At 37.6% G+C, this 17,376-nt stretch overlaps 3 protein-coding genes across 3 annotated transcripts; 2 read left to right on the top strand and 1 right to left on the bottom strand.

Moving 5' to 3' along the window:
- The first annotated feature begins 477 nt into the window (after nt 1–477).
- LOC149646276 (uncharacterized) lies at nt 478–6,205 on the top strand. The gene is made up of 6 exons (XM_089849567.1): nt 478–509; nt 556–754; nt 1,483–1,542; nt 5,288–5,410; nt 5,502–5,872; nt 5,932–6,205. Exons 1-6 carry the CDS (start codon nt 478–480, stop codon nt 6,089–6,091), a joined length of 945 nt encoding a protein of 314 aa, XP_089705693.1. The 3' UTR covers nt 6,092–6,205.
- On the bottom strand, nt 6,068–7,426 carry LOC149646275 (uncharacterized). The gene is made up of 4 exons (XM_089849678.1): nt 6,926–7,426; nt 6,640–6,811; nt 6,420–6,568; nt 6,068–6,314 (listed from the first exon to the last, which is right to left on the bottom strand). The coding sequence occupies exons 1-4, from the start codon at nt 7,218–7,220 to the stop codon at nt 6,145–6,147; spliced, it is 786 nt and encodes a 261-aa protein (XP_089705804.1). The 5' UTR covers nt 7,221–7,426; the 3' UTR covers nt 6,068–6,144.
- A 7,434-nt stretch (nt 7,427–14,860) lies between these two features.
- Nucleotides 14,861–16,077, top strand: LOC149646274 (E3 SUMO-protein ligase ZBED1-like). The gene is made up of 3 exons (XM_089849566.1): nt 14,861–15,607; nt 15,661–15,912; nt 15,958–16,077. Exons 1-3 carry the CDS (start codon nt 14,861–14,863, stop codon nt 16,075–16,077), a joined length of 1,119 nt encoding a protein of 372 aa, XP_089705692.1.
- Nucleotides 16,078–17,376: the final 1,299 nt, after the last annotated feature.

Below are 17,376 nucleotides of genomic sequence, written 5' to 3'. Positions count from 1 at the left end.
TAAAGTTTTAAAATTCTAGTGTTTCCTTGGATTAATAAACCACCGAAAGCTAAGATTAGGTGAAATGAATTTAAACTAAACACGTAGTTTTAAAAGTTGTAAATAATCTTTACCGAAAAAAATAACCTGGGAGAAGTACAGACCCACCAAAATGACATGTTTACATAACCCGCCAACCAGTTTGAACCTGACACGGGTAGAAGAAAGAAACATTTTTTTTCTGCCCGGGCGGTTTCGCGTATTTGGAGAAGTAAATTTCAGGTATCAGGGTGGGTGTTCGACCTGCTCCCCGAACGGGTACCCGCATAGTTTCGCGTAACTGCACAACCCTAGTCATAGCATTTTATATGAGGTAAAAGCGTTGTTGTTCTCATTGAAGGATTTTCTTGTTTTTCAAACTTTCAGTATCACGATAATATTAGGAAAACCACAACTTTTTGGAATTATAGAGAAAAATTTTACATAGAAGATTACATTATGGATAAACTGTCCAACAGTCATAACATCAGGTACTGTAAATATCTTCCATTAAATTTTGTGAGTGGACCACAGTAGCGCAGTCGGCTCTTTCAGACGATCCAACTTCTTGACTCAGCTTGAAGGTACAACTCGAATTGATTCATCTAGTTGCATCAGGAGTCCATCACTATTGGAGAACAAAACTCAAGCTTTCCCCATACCCTCATCAGGGCAAAATTCAGCCAAACGCCGCGACGCTACCGCCACCACACAAGTTCTTGCCTCTGAGAGAGCCGTGCGATAGGTGCGGTCCAAAGAGAAAAAAGCTGGTTCAGCAACCAGAACATTTTTGCACACCCAATCAATTTATAGGATATTGGTCCAGTGAGGCAGTGACCCCTATAAGTGTCTCAAAGTTATCTTATTTCCGTCCCGGCTAAATAGAAAACCGACACAATAGGTAGGGTTCATACAACTTTGGAAAACAAATTTCCCTGAGATTTCCAGGTTTTTCCCCATATACTTCCCTGAGTTGCCCATATTTTTCCCGTATGTGGAGTATCCTATGGAGCAAATGTTAACGAAGGAGGAAGGGTAAATAGGACAATTACATTATCAAAGGGCATCCCCGTATCTCTAATATAATCAGAGTTATGAGCCTCCAAAGTATAGTGTTATGTTAATCCTATGGAGGGAATGTTCACGAACATTTTGTTTAATTACTCGGCCCCTGTTTGACAAAATCCCAAGTTTTTAGCATCGTTGGATGTTAGGCAAATAAGACTATAACATACTCGAAGGACATCCCCGTATCTCTAGTAGAACCAGAGTTATGAGCCTCCAAAGATTAGTGTAATGTTAATCCTAAAGAGGGTATGTTCATGCCATGAACATTTTACTTAATTACTCGGCCTCTGTTTGACGCAAAATTCCCTGATTTCCCTGAATTTTACTAAAAATTCTAAATTTCCCTGAGTTTTCCCTGAGGTTTTCGTCAACTATTTATTTCCCTGATTTTTCCAGGTTTGTATGAACCCTGTCCCTGATAGCTCACAGCAAGACAAGGTTGAAAAGGGGGCGGAAGTAAGTCAAATACTTTGAGCCTCCTGGAAATTCGCGAGAGCGGAGATAAGCAGAACACTTGAAATGTATCCATAGACACTATTCTCTAAACATTTGAATGATTATTACCCTAATCCAAATGTAAATATTAGGGTTGGTTCCATAAGGAGAGCTTAAAACCTTATTCTCTAACCCAAATCCAAATCGACATTTGAATCTCCCGCCAAACATTTCACCATCTCAAATTATTCTCTTAATTCTTTAACCCAAATCGACATTTGAATCTCCCGCGAAACACTTACCGAAATGTACGTCACTTCCTCTTTCATTGCATAATTTTATTTCAGCATAAATTACACAAAGGCAGTAAATTACTTACCTACGATTAATTAATTTATTACTTTAAAATTTGAATTTTATTCATTATAAAACTAAGCTTTTCCTGAAGGTTTTGAACCGTTTAATTGAAATTATTTAAACTATTAGTGATGATCAATTGGCCAATAACGTAAATTAACCGATGTCAATACCAATTTATATAAAAACAATGAAACGAAAATATCAATATCAAACAATTATCCACTGGAAAAGATATCAAGCTATTCTTTAATTTAAATTTCTCAGGTTAAGTTTCAAAAGAAGATGAATTTTATTATTTTCTGACACCAAAATTGGCAGCTTCTTTGCATAATTCCCGAAGTTTTTCTATTCCAAAATAGAAATATTAACGTTTTGTGATATTTAAGGAGAAACATAAATATAATTTTCGTTTCTTTTGAACTAGTTTCTATAAAGGAACTTTAATCAAATGGCCATTTGTATGAGTACACTTACCGGTAATGGATTTTACTAATCTAGACAACTACTACGTCTTTTAATTAATATTTTATAAATACTACCTGAATATTTTTTTTAAATATGAAAGATTTTATTTTTATTTCAGATTAATGAGTTAAAAAAATTGGTATCCGTGTTTCAGTTAAGCTTTGATATTGACATCGGGCAATATGCCTACAATCCGATCTTATATTGAAATAAAAACTGTAAAAAGTAATACCGAGTGTATTTCCGCGTTATACGGCGTAATACGCTTCCCATCTTACACCCTCAGAAAGACTTTATTACAGAGTGGCTTCTCCCTCGTCAAATTTTTCATATGGAGTAATATTTTTGCAAATGCCATCTAGATGTCGTGTGCAAAAATAAAAATTGTCTCTAAATCGGTGTTACTCTATTTGCTTTTGAATTTCCCGAACATAAAAGAGCCAATGAGAACAGAGAGAGGTTGCAAAAAGTGACAACGGAAATTCCCGTGAACACAACGCGGCGCAGAGGCTAGCGTGTATATTATGGTTAGGGATCCGGTAGTTTTTTTTATAAACAACGAAAAAATCTTTTTTCTTGTCGCTTATGTTGAGATCATAGAATTTTATGAAGAATGGTATTTAACTTAATTAATTTAGTCATCGGAATATGAGCAATATATTAAAATATCGAGCGTTAGCATTAACCGAAAATTGATTCATATTAAAAATTTATGATTTTACGAACGTAAAAAAAACAGAGCACTTGACGAACTCCTCGCCAAGCCTTCATCTACTCCCCCCGTATACCATTTTCTATGGTAGGGACTAGTGGCAACAGAAAACAATAGAAAAGATAACAGGTTGATTGGACAATACTATCTAACGTCACCCCTTTCGTGATAAAACAACCCACCAAACCAGGCTTGAAAGGTGAGAAAAATATTTCCCCAAAACTAGTCGGAAAACGGGGGGTATGGAACAAAATTTCCATACTGAAGACGGCCATGGTATAAACCGTTACATCTCCGTACTTCGAGGGGTTTATGGACTTCTGTGAATATCAGTATTTATACGTCTGTTCTCTCGAAATATTTCTTTCGTATGTTGTCAGCACGCTTAGGGACCGTTCATAAACTACGTCACACTCTTATGGGGGGAGGGGGTTTCTAAATTTGTGACGGTCCATGAAAAGGGGGAGGGAGGGGTTCTTCGATGCGTGACGTCACATTTAGCATTGATTTTGTTACGAAGTCAGTAAGAGGCCGATTGGTTCTCTTATGTTATAGAAAAAGAAACACAACATTCCAAAGTCCACCGTTACAATAAATTACCAAAATTGTTATTCGATAATCGCTTAAATAGTAAAACATTTAAGCAATTATCTACTATAGCCAATTTAAATAGCGCCAAAAACGGATTTATGTAAGAAGAACGTTGAACGTAGCAAATTCTCTACCCATCCTCGCATACTTTATTGAGAAACTTCGTCTGCTTATATTTTGACTCCGCCCACAAATTCTGTATATAGCGACTTCTAGAAATCGAAAATGTCATTCCTATCTCTATTTTCGTGGTTAAATATTTTTTCCGAAATTCCGCCAGTGGTAAAAAAGCAAAGTGGACAACAATGAGATATAACTCCCGATTTAGTGGAATTAAGTTTTAAAGTTAAGAATATTGATGTTGAAGAAAAACTAGATACTTAAAAAAACATCAATTATTTATATTCTTAACTTTAAAACACAATTCCACTAAATCGGGAGTTCAGTTATATCGCATTGTTGTCTACTTTGCTTTTTTACCACTGGCGCAATTTCGGAAAAAATAATTAACCACGAAAATAGAGCGGCGATATACAGAATTTGTGGGTGGAGTCAAAATATAAGCAGACGAAGTTTCCCAATAAAGTATGTGAGGATGGTACTAGAGGCTAAATCTACGATCCGACGTTCTTAGTACATAAATCCGTTTTTGGCTTTATGGAATTATATTATTTTACTTTTTTGAAGCTTATAAAAAGCACATCCAGACATTAAAATTCTAAAGGTCAATCAGAGGAAAAAGCTTAAAACGGAAGGGAACTTTGAATTTTCAGCCGAGCAAAATATTTCTGAGTGAGGCGGCATTTAACTCAAAAAATTAAATTAAATTTGTAAATTAAGACAAATCATGGTGCCGTGGGGGGGTTTAAAGAAGTGTAACGTAGTTTTTAGGGGAGGGATCTGAGAAAACGTGACGAAGCGTGATCTGGGGGGACGGGAGGTGGGTCAGAAAATGTTTTTTTTTGCGTGACGTAGTTTATGGACGGTCCCTTAAAATTACGTTATAGATTACCGCAAAGTCACTCCAACATACAGACCATGGTTTGCTCGTGCTGAGAACCAAAGCTGGAACACATTATATATCGATAGATCCGACCGTGGATGCAGGGCCGTCGAGAGAGGGGGGCAGTTCGATCCTTTTTCCCGGGGCCCGTACCTCTCGAGGGGCCCGGCCAGGCCTCGACCTTTGTTAATTCTAGTGAATAATGGGTGTTAAAATTTAAATATAATACTTATAATAATGTTATCTTCAACTAGAGCTTAAAGGGATAGTGAAGGAGGCAAACAAGTTATTTTTAATCGATTAAGGCTGTTAAAATATCCATAAAAACATAAACATTACTCACCAAATCGTTTTCGTTAATTTATAATTAATTATGAAAGTTGTGATTTGAGCTCGCTAAGCCTAACGCGATTTTTCAACAAAATCTCGATATGGAGTATTGAATTTTCCGCGACCAATCGGGGGGCAGTTTATAAGAACCAATGAAAATGCACCGTTGTGTTTTCGTCTGATTTTGTATTCATCAGAATTCATATTTCCATCAAAAAAAGTTACGGAAAATATTAGAATTCGAAATTGCCGCGTATAGTTTTCTCGTATTTTTTTTCGGTTTTGAATCATAGGCGGCGACTTAGGCGCTCTATAATGTACTTGTAGTCTTTGATGATAAGCACAGTTTGCTTGGAGCAGCTAGTAACTCGACTAATCTGAAGTTAAAAGTCTGGATTTTTAGTTTGGATACAAAAAACTCTGAAAAGGTAAATAGTTTAAAACATAATTATCCAGAGGTTTTTAAAGCTTAACTGTTTTCGGCAAAAAAAAGTGATATTTGGCCTGAAATTATTACAGATTATGAATTTTGGCCAAGGGTTAGGTGCACAGCCATACAATTTTGAGCCTTTACTATCGGATCATCCAGAATATTCACAAGGGTATGAAGAAATTATCGACGATGATCAGATAATAGCGCCACCAGAAAATCAACAACGAATCGGAAATAATAATTGGTGCACTTGTGGTAATTGCGTACTGATGAATACAGTCAGGGAAAGTTTATGCTGCCGTGAAATACCAAAATTAGTAGAAAAGACCTCTGATCTAAAATGTGCGTTGGATTGGGCTAAATTAGTTAAAAATTGTCTGGACATTGATGTGGTGGGACCAGCGTATGATCATTATGTTGAGGAAACTAATGATAGAAACGATTTTCAAATTCACGAGTAAGTAAACAGATTTTTTCAGTTTTCTTGGTATAAGTACCAAATCTTGCAATTTTTAGAAAATACAGATATGTAGCATATAGGCAGTTCACAAGAATTACCTACAGGAAGTTAGGAAGAAATAGAAGGAAACCAATTCCAAGTTGCGTTGTGGCTAAAATAAGGGAAATATTTCCAAGCGAGGATTATGTTGGGTTTCGTTATCCCAGATTTGAATAATAATAAAATTAAAAACTAATGTAATCAATTGTTTTATTAAACATTTTATTGGATTATTTTGTAAATCTGCTTTTTCTCTTCGCAACAACTTCGTTTTTTCTAACACCGTCAGAATATTTTCCGGCTAGAGTATCAGCGTGACATGCTGGTGCCATTAGTTCACTTGCTGAAGTTACTTTCAAGGCATTTTCGTAGGTTTCATTCATAAGCTTTTCTACGTATTCTGTAAATAATTTGACAGAATTAATGGAATTAGTGACGTTGTAGTAAAACTGAATATTCCAACCAGTTTTTAGCATATAAAATCTCAAGTTAGAATGTTATTTACCATAAGTGTTATCCTCTAAAAGCTTCTTTGCTGTAGGCTCACCCCTTTTAGCTTTAGGAAAAGCTAAAAAAAATACTTCCTCGCCATGCTCATTTATAACTTGCTGTTTGTGGCCATTCTCGTTGTAGTGCATTACCGTTAAATAAATTCTATAGGTAGAAAAAATACACCGTTTTATTCTTAAAACGTTCACCGTCGCGTTAATAATAGGGTACATTACCTTGACTTTAGTGAATCTTGGTGAAAATGAACTCTTTTTGTACAGAAAGAATTCAGGACAGAATGAAATACCTCAACTGAATAAGTTTGGTAGTCACTTGAGAGATTTGCAATTGCAGCCAACGTGTAGGGTGAATTCACAATTTTGCTAATGCTCCAATACAGGTCTGATTCTATGATAATTGGGTCTTTGAGAACTAGGTAGATTTTTTATATCTCCATTTGGCACAATTAAGATTAGTCCCTAATTTTTTTCTTGGCGATACTATGGGAAACATAAAACTAACCTTTGTCAATCCAAACTTTTGTATCTTCTGCGGGTATAGGACCATGGGTGCATTTTGGATAAGTTTGGCTATGACCTTCATGAATGTTACAAATATGATTTGTTAGGGACGTCCATTTGTCAATCCGTTCTTCTTTAGTTGTCGATGTGTTGGCAATCCAATAAACATGATTTATTATCGCTTGAATCCAAAGTTCAAGGATGCTATTAGATTTCTTCTTTGCAAGAGATGCAAGTTTGGTCTTGATATCTAATCCAAAGAATATTTTTAGCAAAATTGATCGGGAATATTTCATGCATTGATTTGAAATATTACTTTTACAAACATGCCAGGTGTCTAATTAATGTATTACATTAGGGAGATGGTCTCTCACGTATGCCGTAATACTTGGGTGCTTGTCTGTTACTATTTTTTTTATTTCCAAACCAAATGAAAACAAATATGCCAATCCACGTTTCAAACCCTCAATTTCCATTTGGTTTGAGCTGCTAACTTCTGTAGACTTTTTGAGAATATTTATCAGTAAATTCAGTATAAAGTATACCCACTGTTATTGTTGACTTACTTGAAGTAATTCAACGTGCAAAATTTTATGAGATGCAGCTTCCATAAAAGTATAGGTGCCATACTTGGCTGAAAACCCTGGACTGTCAGCTCTACCGTCACCACAGATAACTATTGGCTCGGATAAACAAGCTGCCAGAAGTTTTTCTTGTTCACCAAGCCAAATCTATAGTCATGCATTTTTATTTTTTAGTAAAATATGGGGTGTAAAAACTAATATCTGTTAACTGTTTATGTAACATACCCTTTCAATAACAGGGTGAAACATTCTTTGGTAATAGAAATACATTCTAGTTGAGAAAATTTTTAGGTTGAATTGTTTCAGGGTTGTTATGAACTTTGTTGGGAGAATTGCAGCGTAAAACATGGAAGCTGCTAGCAAGTAATTTCCCCAAAATGTAAGACCAAATTTAGGTTGACTGTCCCAAATGAAAACACAGCCATCTAAACATTCAGTGGTTATTTGTAGAGCTGTGCCAGCTACTTTTTTTGTTGTTTTTATTATCGGCTGTTTGTGGCAAATATGGCAGATTTTAAATAACATCAACAAATTGGAGGCAAATACTATGTATTTGTCCTCATGATGAGGTAATGGATGCGAGAGAAACTCTTCCTCCCTAAAAGTAATGTAAAATTGATAACATCAGGCTAATCCGATTATTATCACGATTTACCCTTCAGATTCTGATGCTTCTGTATCCTCCATCTCTTGACTAGCTCTGCTACTCTGAGTAGGCTCATACGATGAGTCATAGTTATCATTTACATCCTCCATTGAAGAGCATGTCTGCTCAGTTTCTTGAGATAAAGTTTGAGAACACATATTTTTTAAACACTGCCCGTACTGCATCACATTGGACGTATCGAGAAACACCTGTTATTTAAGTATTTCTTATTTAAATATTTCTTATGAAAGTGAAGTACAACAATGTACCTTTTATCCGCGCTTGGATGCCAATGTTTCTACAAGGAATTTTTGCCTGTACAGATACAGTTTTTTTTTTATTTCCTGAAAAATAGTTTACATATGCTATTATTTACAAGAGAGATAATAATCTAGGAAATCAGGAACTTATAACTTACCAATGATGAATAAGTATGACAATTGTGCCTTGGAACATTTGAGCACGATGCTTGTTCCTCAGGGTTCAATAAAATGGTTGGATTTATTTTAGGAATTGTAAACACTATAAAGGGTCTAAGATACTAGGTATTGCCGTGTGCTTCAATAATTTCCGTTTGCTTCTTCCATCTTTTGTTTTATATGATTTGGCAACTGCAGCAGGGTCCTTAAATGAGTCTGGTGTGAAGTGAATATAGCATACTTTTAAATGTGTGTGAGGTAGCCAATCTGAATCTTTTCCTAATGCAGCAATCCATTTTTGTTTTAATCCATCATCACTAGGAAAGCTATGGAACGTGACATCATCGACACATTTATTCGAATTGTTGTCACAGCCGTATACAGCACATTTGCAGCCAACCATTTTTGAAATTTGGACTGTTAATTATTCGTCTAATTATCAAATCCGAAGAAGTTTTAAAGAAATTAGATACGTTAGTTGTACTTCAACTTTAATTTACCTCTGATTTAGGCTACAAATGTTTCTTGGTGGGATCCAAAAATCTTAGAGCACCACCTAACTATCCTGAAAGTATGAAGGCTCAAAATTGAAAATTGTATGGCTGTGCACCTAACCCTTGGCCAAAATTCATAATCTGTAATAATTTCAGGCCAAATATCACTTTTTTTTGGCCGAAAACAGTTAAGCTTTAAAAACCTCTGGATAATTATGTTTTAAACTATTTACCTTTTCAGAGTTTTTTGTATCCAAACTAAAAATCCAGACTTTTAACTTCAGATTATAGCGATTTCCACTGACTGCACTAGAGCACTCTAAGTGCACTCTCGGCGCGTTTTCGTCCGCCACTGGGAACACGAGTGCAACACGCGCCCAGAATCGCGTTTTCCACTGACCACAAAAACTGCCCGAAAACTGCTCTTTCGTGCTCTGAAAAATTCGACGGAGCGACGGTGCTCGAGTATGACGTAATGAAATTAAAATGGCGGACCACGCGGTATCTCATACAAGACAGGCTCTCGCTTATGCTTATATATTTCTGGAATCATCTTCTGAAAGTTCTGAAGATGAAGAATACGAGGTTTTATCATTACTTTAAAGATATTACGCCTCGTCCTTAAACCAATAATTATATCAGAGACGTTGTCGATCATTACTCAAATAGATTTTTTTGTAAATTAATTGAAATGTTAAGTCTATTAATTGGTTTCAGCTCATTTGCGCCAAGATATACACACTTTATTACAATTTCGTCTCCGGCGCCAATTTTGATTATTCAGAGCGCGCTCGGACCTCTCGATCGTGGTCCACTGACGAAACTATTTTCTCCAAAACTCGCTGAGGGCAGTTACGTCATCCTAACCCTGAGAGCACTCTTTGGAGCAGTCAGTGGAAATCGCTATTAGTCGAGTTACTAGCTGCTCCAAGCAAACTGTGCTTATCATCAAAGACTACAAGTACATTATAGAGCGCCTAAGTCGCCGCCTATGATTCAAAACCGAAAAAAAATACGAGAAAACTATACGCGGCAATTTCGAATTCTAATATTTTCCGTAACTTTTTTTGATGGAAATATGAATTCTGATGAATACAAAATCAGACGAAAACGCAACGGTGCATTTTCATTGGTTCTTATAAACTGCCCCCCGATTGGTCGCGGAAAATTCAATACTCCATATCGAGATTTTGTTGAAAAATCGCGTAAGGCTTAGCGAGCTCAAATCACAACTTTCATAATTAATTATAAATTAACGAAAACGATTTGGTGAGTAATGTTTATGTTTCTATGGATATTTTAACAGCCTTAATCGATTAAAAATAACTTGTTTGCCTCCTTCACTATCCCTTTAAACAATAAATGGTATAAATTAAATGAAGAGTGGTAGATTCATAACTTGAGCTTTCTCCCAAAATGCTCTCAGTCCTTTATTCTCGCCTTTCCCCACTAAGCATGAGTAAGGCATCGAGGGGCTGATTTTATGCACGGTAAATAATTTAAGCATTGTAAATTTCACTCATTAGGGTAGGGTATAGAGGGGTTATCCACTCATAAGGGTAAGGTATAGAGGGGTTATCCACTCATAAGGGTAAGGTAAAGAGGGGTTATCCACTCATAAGGGTAAGGTATAGAGGGGTTATCCACTCATAAGGGTAAGGTATAGAGGGGTTATCCACTCATAAGGGTAAGGTATAGAGAGGTTATCCACTCATTAGGGTAGGGTATAGAGAGGCTATTCACTCGTACGATGCGGCTACTATTTTGAGCCCTTGGGCCGTCTTGTTAATTATCATCTTGTTGCATAGTCGTCAAATAGTGGCTTTTCCAAGGCAGTAAAAATGTATTTAAAAGCTTTCAATGAAAAACGACATTAATAGAAATTAAACTACATAGCATTTTTGGGGTCGCTTAACTCGACAAATAGCGTGTTTGAATTGTAAGTACCAAACTCGTGGTTTGGCTAAATTGATTAAAAACATTGGCGGGATTCGGTCTAATGGAATTCTACGAGATGGCAATATACCGTTAAGAATAGCAACCTTTAAAATTATTTTATTAGTAAAGTTTCTTAAATCGACTTCATTATAATTAACGTAAAATACTGACGATTAAAATAATTAATATCAACAAAAGTAATATAAGAAACCTCCCTTCGGGAGGAAAGTATACAAAGGCGAATTTTTCCCGATACATCCTCGTACCGCGAATGTCCCCGCGCACTTATACGGCCGTAAACAAAGTTAAAATAATAGGGCCGCGCCGCGTAGAGCGTAGGAATACATTCTCTGGTCTCGCGTTTGCGTCGGCTGCTTAAGTTAAGTCAATTTCACCAAAGAGGGTACCCTCTTTGATTTCACAGACTCATAGTAATTTTAAGCTTTTCCAATGAAATAATTCATGCAGCATTTTTAGATTTTGATGATAATCAATCATTAATAAACAGGCAGTGACTCGATTATAGGATTTTCATTGGTCTTTGCATAAAATTTGAATTAAACCCTTATCTTGCTAAGGTATATGAATAACACTATACGTAGATAGATTTTTAAATGGTGTTATTATCTCGAAATTTTGTTCTTGTATTCATAATATTCATCTTCTTCTTGGATTCACAACAAACTAGATTATCGTTTCGAAATAACCGTATGTGAATATTTATTGGCAAAATCAGGAATCTTCTATTTCTTTACGACAGACGGCTAAGCAGACTACTCTAGTTTGAAGCACTTTTTCCTCTTTTCCTTTCCAATTACCATATCAAAGGACTAAGATCTACAGTACCTTGTCCATGAGCAATAGTGTCTGAATATGGTATTTGGCGGTTCGAGGATGTCTCGCCTGTTTTAACGTTATGCCTATGGCGTCTTGTATACTTCCCTCCCGTAGGGAGGTTTCTTATAATACTTCTGATATCACTTATATTAATTTAAATATTTAAGGGAAACCTCTTTGTTCGTGTTAGGATAGAGACGGTTGGTTTTTAATTAGCTTTTTGCAAACGTTAAATTAACTTATTACACACGTGTAATTTACCTATAAAACACGTTAAACCAATTTTAATGCACGTTTAATAAACCTTTTAGACACGTTCGATTAACCTGCATTCAATTAAATTATTACACACGTTCAATTAACCCGAAAAATAAACCAACTTGGAGCCATTGAACGCATGATTTACACACGTTGGTGTGTGACTTGGTCGAATGGTGGAGCCGGACTCAGTTTGCGACCAACGGGGAACTGATGCGAGCTCTGATGGTATGCATCGTATAGTGAATCCGGAATGCTGAACCATTCCGGAGTTATCGTCAGACTGGTACTGTACTGGTGGCTGCCATTTGCGAGTGTGTCTTGTTCCCCCATAATTGTACTGACGTCCCTGATGTTGCTTTCGACCACAGTTTTGAGGTCGAAGTTGAACTCGTGGCCGTCAGAATATTTGGTGTTGTTCCGTTTGAATTATGTAGGAGTCCGGTGTCGTAGCATACTGGAGGATTACAGCTGGTTTCCATAGTCGAGGACCCGCAATGTACCACACTGGTTCTCCAATCCGTAACGGCCGTAGAGTTTTTTGTGGCTTTCTGCTGTGTTGTTTAACCATGTTTTGTTGCCTCTCCCTCAGGCCTGCCTGTATTTTATGCGTCGGAAAGTTCGGTCTGAGAATCGTGTCGCTCGTTCTCAGTGGGCTGCGTAATTTCCTTCCCATTAACATTTCCGAAGGAGTGGGAAGGTTGTCCAACGGTGTTGTTCTGTATTCAAGTAGGATTTGATTCAGATCTTTCCTTTCCGGCTCGGCTTTGGCTTGAAGGTTCTTCAGTGTTTGCACCATGCGCTCTGCCAGACCGTTGTTCTGAGGGTGGTAGGGGCATGACGTAAGGTGCGGGACGCCCCAATTTTGCAGGAACTTCGTGAAAGTGTAGGATGAATAGGGTGGACCGTTGTCGGATAGAAACCATCTTGGTATGCCGTGGCGTGAGAAGTGAAGAGTCATGAACTTTATTACAGCTTCAGCGGTGGTTGAGGTCAGTTGTTGGGCTTCAACATACTTGGAGTAATGATTGATGATCAAAATGTAGTCCTTTGTTTTGAATTTGAATAAATCCGACGAAATGGTGTGCCAAGGATGAGGCGGAATTTCCAGTGGTCGAAGCGGCTGGGGGATATTGGCACGTGCTCTTTAATTGCAAGTGGTGCAGTTTCGGACGAAATTTGTGATGTCCATGGTCATTGAAGGCCAATATACATTAAGTTTCGCTCTTGCTAGGCAGGCTGTTACTCCTTGATGGACGTTGTGTATTTGCCTTATTGTCTCATGTTGTAGAGTCATTGGCACTACCAGTCGTTCCCCTCTGTATAAAAGAGCATCTTGGGTGTGCAGTTCTTCTTTAATTGACCAGAATGCACGGACTCCGTTGTTCTTTATTGAGTTTAAGTTCATGGGCCAGCTCTTTCCAATGTATTGATGGACTTGTTGATGAACCTCGTCATGATTGGTGGCATCTTGGAATTTTTTGTAGGCGGTCTTCCGATAGCGTTGTGAGTGCATGTAGTGCTGCAGCTGGGCCCTTTAGAAATTCCGTGGACATCTTGCATTCCGGATGAGGAGCTCGTGACAATGTATCTGCAATGTATAGCCTTGTTCCGGGGACGTTTACTAAAGCAGGAACGAACCTAGCGAGTCGCAAAGTCAGGCGTTGCAAGCGAGGAGATAGCAAATGGAAGGGCTTCTTCACGATGGAGAGTAGCGGTTTGTGGTCCGTTTGTACGGTTAGCGGTGCCACTGCGACGAAGTAAATAAAATGTTCGCAAGCGTAGAGTATTGCCAGGAGTTCCTTCTCGATCTGTGCATAACGACTTTGTGCAGGGGTGAAGGTCATCGACGCATACTAGATTGGTTTTCCTTCTTGTAACAAGACGGGCCCAATGCCGTGCTGGCTGGCATCAACTGATATTGTGTTGGGAAGTTTGGAGTGTTTAGTACGAGAGTACGGGTGACGATGATATGGCTTGTTTCAAGTCTTCAAATGCTTGTTGATGCGTCTCCTCCCATTGAAAAATGGCGTCTTGTTTCAGTAGAGGTCGTAATGGTGCACTTCTCTCGGAATATCCTGGTATGAATTTCGCGAGGAAGTTTATCATGCCAAGGATTCGCAGTAATGTCGATTTGTCTGCGGTGGTGAGAGATCCCTTATGATTTTCACCTTCTCCGGATCAATTTCTATTTCGTCAGGCGTGATTATGTGACCCAGATAAGTGATGCGAGGTACAGCCAATTGGATTTTCTTGGAATTGAATTTGAGGCCCGTTTGTCGTGCTCGTTCTTAGTCGTAAGCCAAATCAAGTAATTCTATATGAAACCTCTGTTATGCAAACACTAACTGAAACTGGGAATGGCAAGGGCCTGAGGGAGTTGTTAATAAAAAAGTGGGTGTCTGTTAACCATTCGGACTCACATTTACTTAATAGATAAAACTTATTGTGATATAACGTCAAATGAAAAAAAAGAAGTTCGTCGACACTGTCGTAGAGTATTGTGCCCTTGACGAAAGACCATTCAAATGTTTAGTCGGTGATGTATTCTCAAGAATAGCCCAGTCCTTAGTTCAAATAGGGTCGAAATACGGAAACGTGCCAGTTCACACCATCATACCTAATCCTACAACTGTCAGCCGAAGACTTGATCAAGTGGTTACAAACAGCAAAGTCGAAGTGATATCTGTGATTACAAAGACAAAATATCTGGCCATTACTACTGACCATTTGTTATCAGATGAAACATAGCAATCTTATATGTCTGTAACAAGCCATTTTTTGGATGATAACTTTGAGTTGCACTCGAAAACATTAGCTTCACGCCCAATGGACGAAAAGATAGATGGAGAGAACGTAGCGAATAAGATAAGTGAAATTTTGAAAGAATTCAGAATTTCTTCCGAAATGGACATTTCATACGTAACTGATGGTGCTCCCAATATGAGTAAAGCCTTCCCAAGTCGACTGTGGTGTGCTTCTTATCAGCTTAATGTAAAACTTGGCCACGTTTTTGAAAAACCCCTTGGAGGAAGACCAGCGACTCCTCAAGAAGTTGTGAACATTTTTACCATTTGCAAAGAACTTGTGGCTTATTTTAAACGAACTGGTTTACAAAAAGAGTTGACCTTTACACTAAAACAAAACGTAATCACAAGGTGGAGCTCTAAACTAATCATGTTGGAATCAGTGGAAAAGTCAAAAGAAGAAATAAAAGATATATTACGGAGGAGACAAGAACATCATGAGGTAGCCAAGCAGAGACAGGCAGCGAGTCAACACCTTTATGCTTTAGAAGAGGCGCAACCTCTAATCAAAGAGCTTTTACAGTTGCTTGGTCCGTTTAGAAATGCAATAACATTACTTTCGGCGGAGAAAGAACCAACTCTGCATCTTTCCTTCCTTGTCGTGAAACTCTACTTAAACACTGTATTCCAAAAGAAAACGATTCTGCTTCTATTAAAAAGGTACACTAAAATTAATACCAAATCAGAAGCGCTTTATATAGTATACTATTATGTGATTCCTTAATTTATAATTTTCGTATCTTATTCCGTCAGTGTAAAGAAATGCTTATTACTGAGATGAAAGAGTTAGAAGTACATCGTTTTCATAAGATTGCAGTTGCTCTAAATCCAAGAACAAAGAGTATGGCTTGCCTCTCAGCGAAAGAAAAAGAACTCGTGACGTCATGGATTAGAGATATGGTGAAGGAATTTGTTACTAACAAGCCAAATCTTGAAAAATCTACATCGACTGGACTCACTGAAGAAATGAACTTTCCAGCAAAACGACCCCACTTGGATAAATCGGTATGAGTCACTAAGTGTAATAATAATCGTACGGGTTGTTTCTAGTTCACCGAGAGTTTATTCGAAGCATACGATGAGGAAGAGGAAGCTTTGGCACCTAGGGAAATAGAAGAACTTACATCGTATCTGTCGGAACCATTCCTGATAAAAATATTCCTCTTTTGAATTGGTGGCGCCAAAACAAGAGTCGCTATCCATCGTTGGCCCAAGTGGCCAAAAAAATCTTCTGTATCCCAGCATCTAGTGCTGCTAGTGAAAGGGTCTTCAGCAAATCTGGTCAAATTCTAAGCGCAAGAAGATTTTCTCATTGGCTTTGGCAGGGATTGGAAAGTTTTTTATATCTATCAATCGGCTTTGGCAGGGATTGGGAAACTTGTCGAATTTCTCATTGGCTTCGGCAGGGATTGGAAAGGTTTTTAAATCTATCAATTGGCTTTGGCAGGGATTGGAATTCGTGCGAAACTTCACAATTGGCTTTGGCAGGGATTGGAATTCGTGCGAAACTTCACAATCGGCTTTAGCGGGGATTCAAAAATGAAATGAACTTTAGTGTGGAGTTAGGGAGGAGTTAAAAATATAACAATGGCGTTAGGGTGGCAGTGGCGTTTGTGGAAAATTTACCATTGGAGTTGGCAGGCTTTGGGAATGAATTTTTTCATTTTGCAGCCCTCTAATACAAAAGCTATCGTTAGTAGGTAAATAGTTTTTTTGTTATACAACAGTCACCCCGTTTAAAAGACTAATACACACGTTTATTCAATGTAACGTTGGAACGTTGTGTCTACGTTAATTTCCTACCTGGGTGTGTTTTCGAGGACAAACCGACACTGACAAAAAGAGTCCTTGGGCTTTCCTTTAGACCGTTGAAATGTCCTAGCCATAAATGATTCGACCCAACCGATGCGGAAATGAAGTTTGCAAACAGTGATACCGACTCTGAAAAGTAACTGAGCAAACGCTCTTTTTAATCTTCATCTTAAGTCGACTTTTTCAATTTTTGAAAGTCGTTTTATCAACTTATAATAATTACAGTATTACTTCTCGAATTTGTTGGTATTTCACGAAAAATGAACTAAATGTGCTAGCCTTGATTTTTGGGTTCGAGCCGAGCCTCAACTCCCTCGAGCCTTGCTTTTCTTCGGTTATCGAGCCGAGCCTCGAATTTCTTATCGAGCCTTATGCTGCACGTTGAAAATCTTGTCTCGAGCTTTGATCGAGCCTCTTCTAAGGCGAGACTAAACGACTTTCAATTTAGCACTTGATTTGCAATGCTATTCCTTTATACTTTCAATTACTGTCATTAAGAAAGAAAAAACCCTATAAATTCGTAAATATAGCAGTTAGTCTTTTATTTGACTATGATTACACTTGAATCCTATTATCACTAATTGAACTCATTGATAATACAAACCTAGAGTATTTTTCTATACCCAAAATTAAAACTTGAAAAATGATTTTTTAGTT

Source organism: Phalangium opilio, unplaced genomic scaffold (assembly GCF_054372755.1).
Source record: "Phalangium opilio isolate 3A_F unplaced genomic scaffold, DU_Popi_V2 ptg000089l_1, whole genome shotgun sequence".
NCBI lineage: Eukaryota > Metazoa > Arthropoda > Arachnida > Opiliones > Phalangiidae > Phalangium > Phalangium opilio.
Note: the sequence above shows the minus strand (reverse complement) of the source record. Positions and strands in the feature narration are given on the sequence as shown.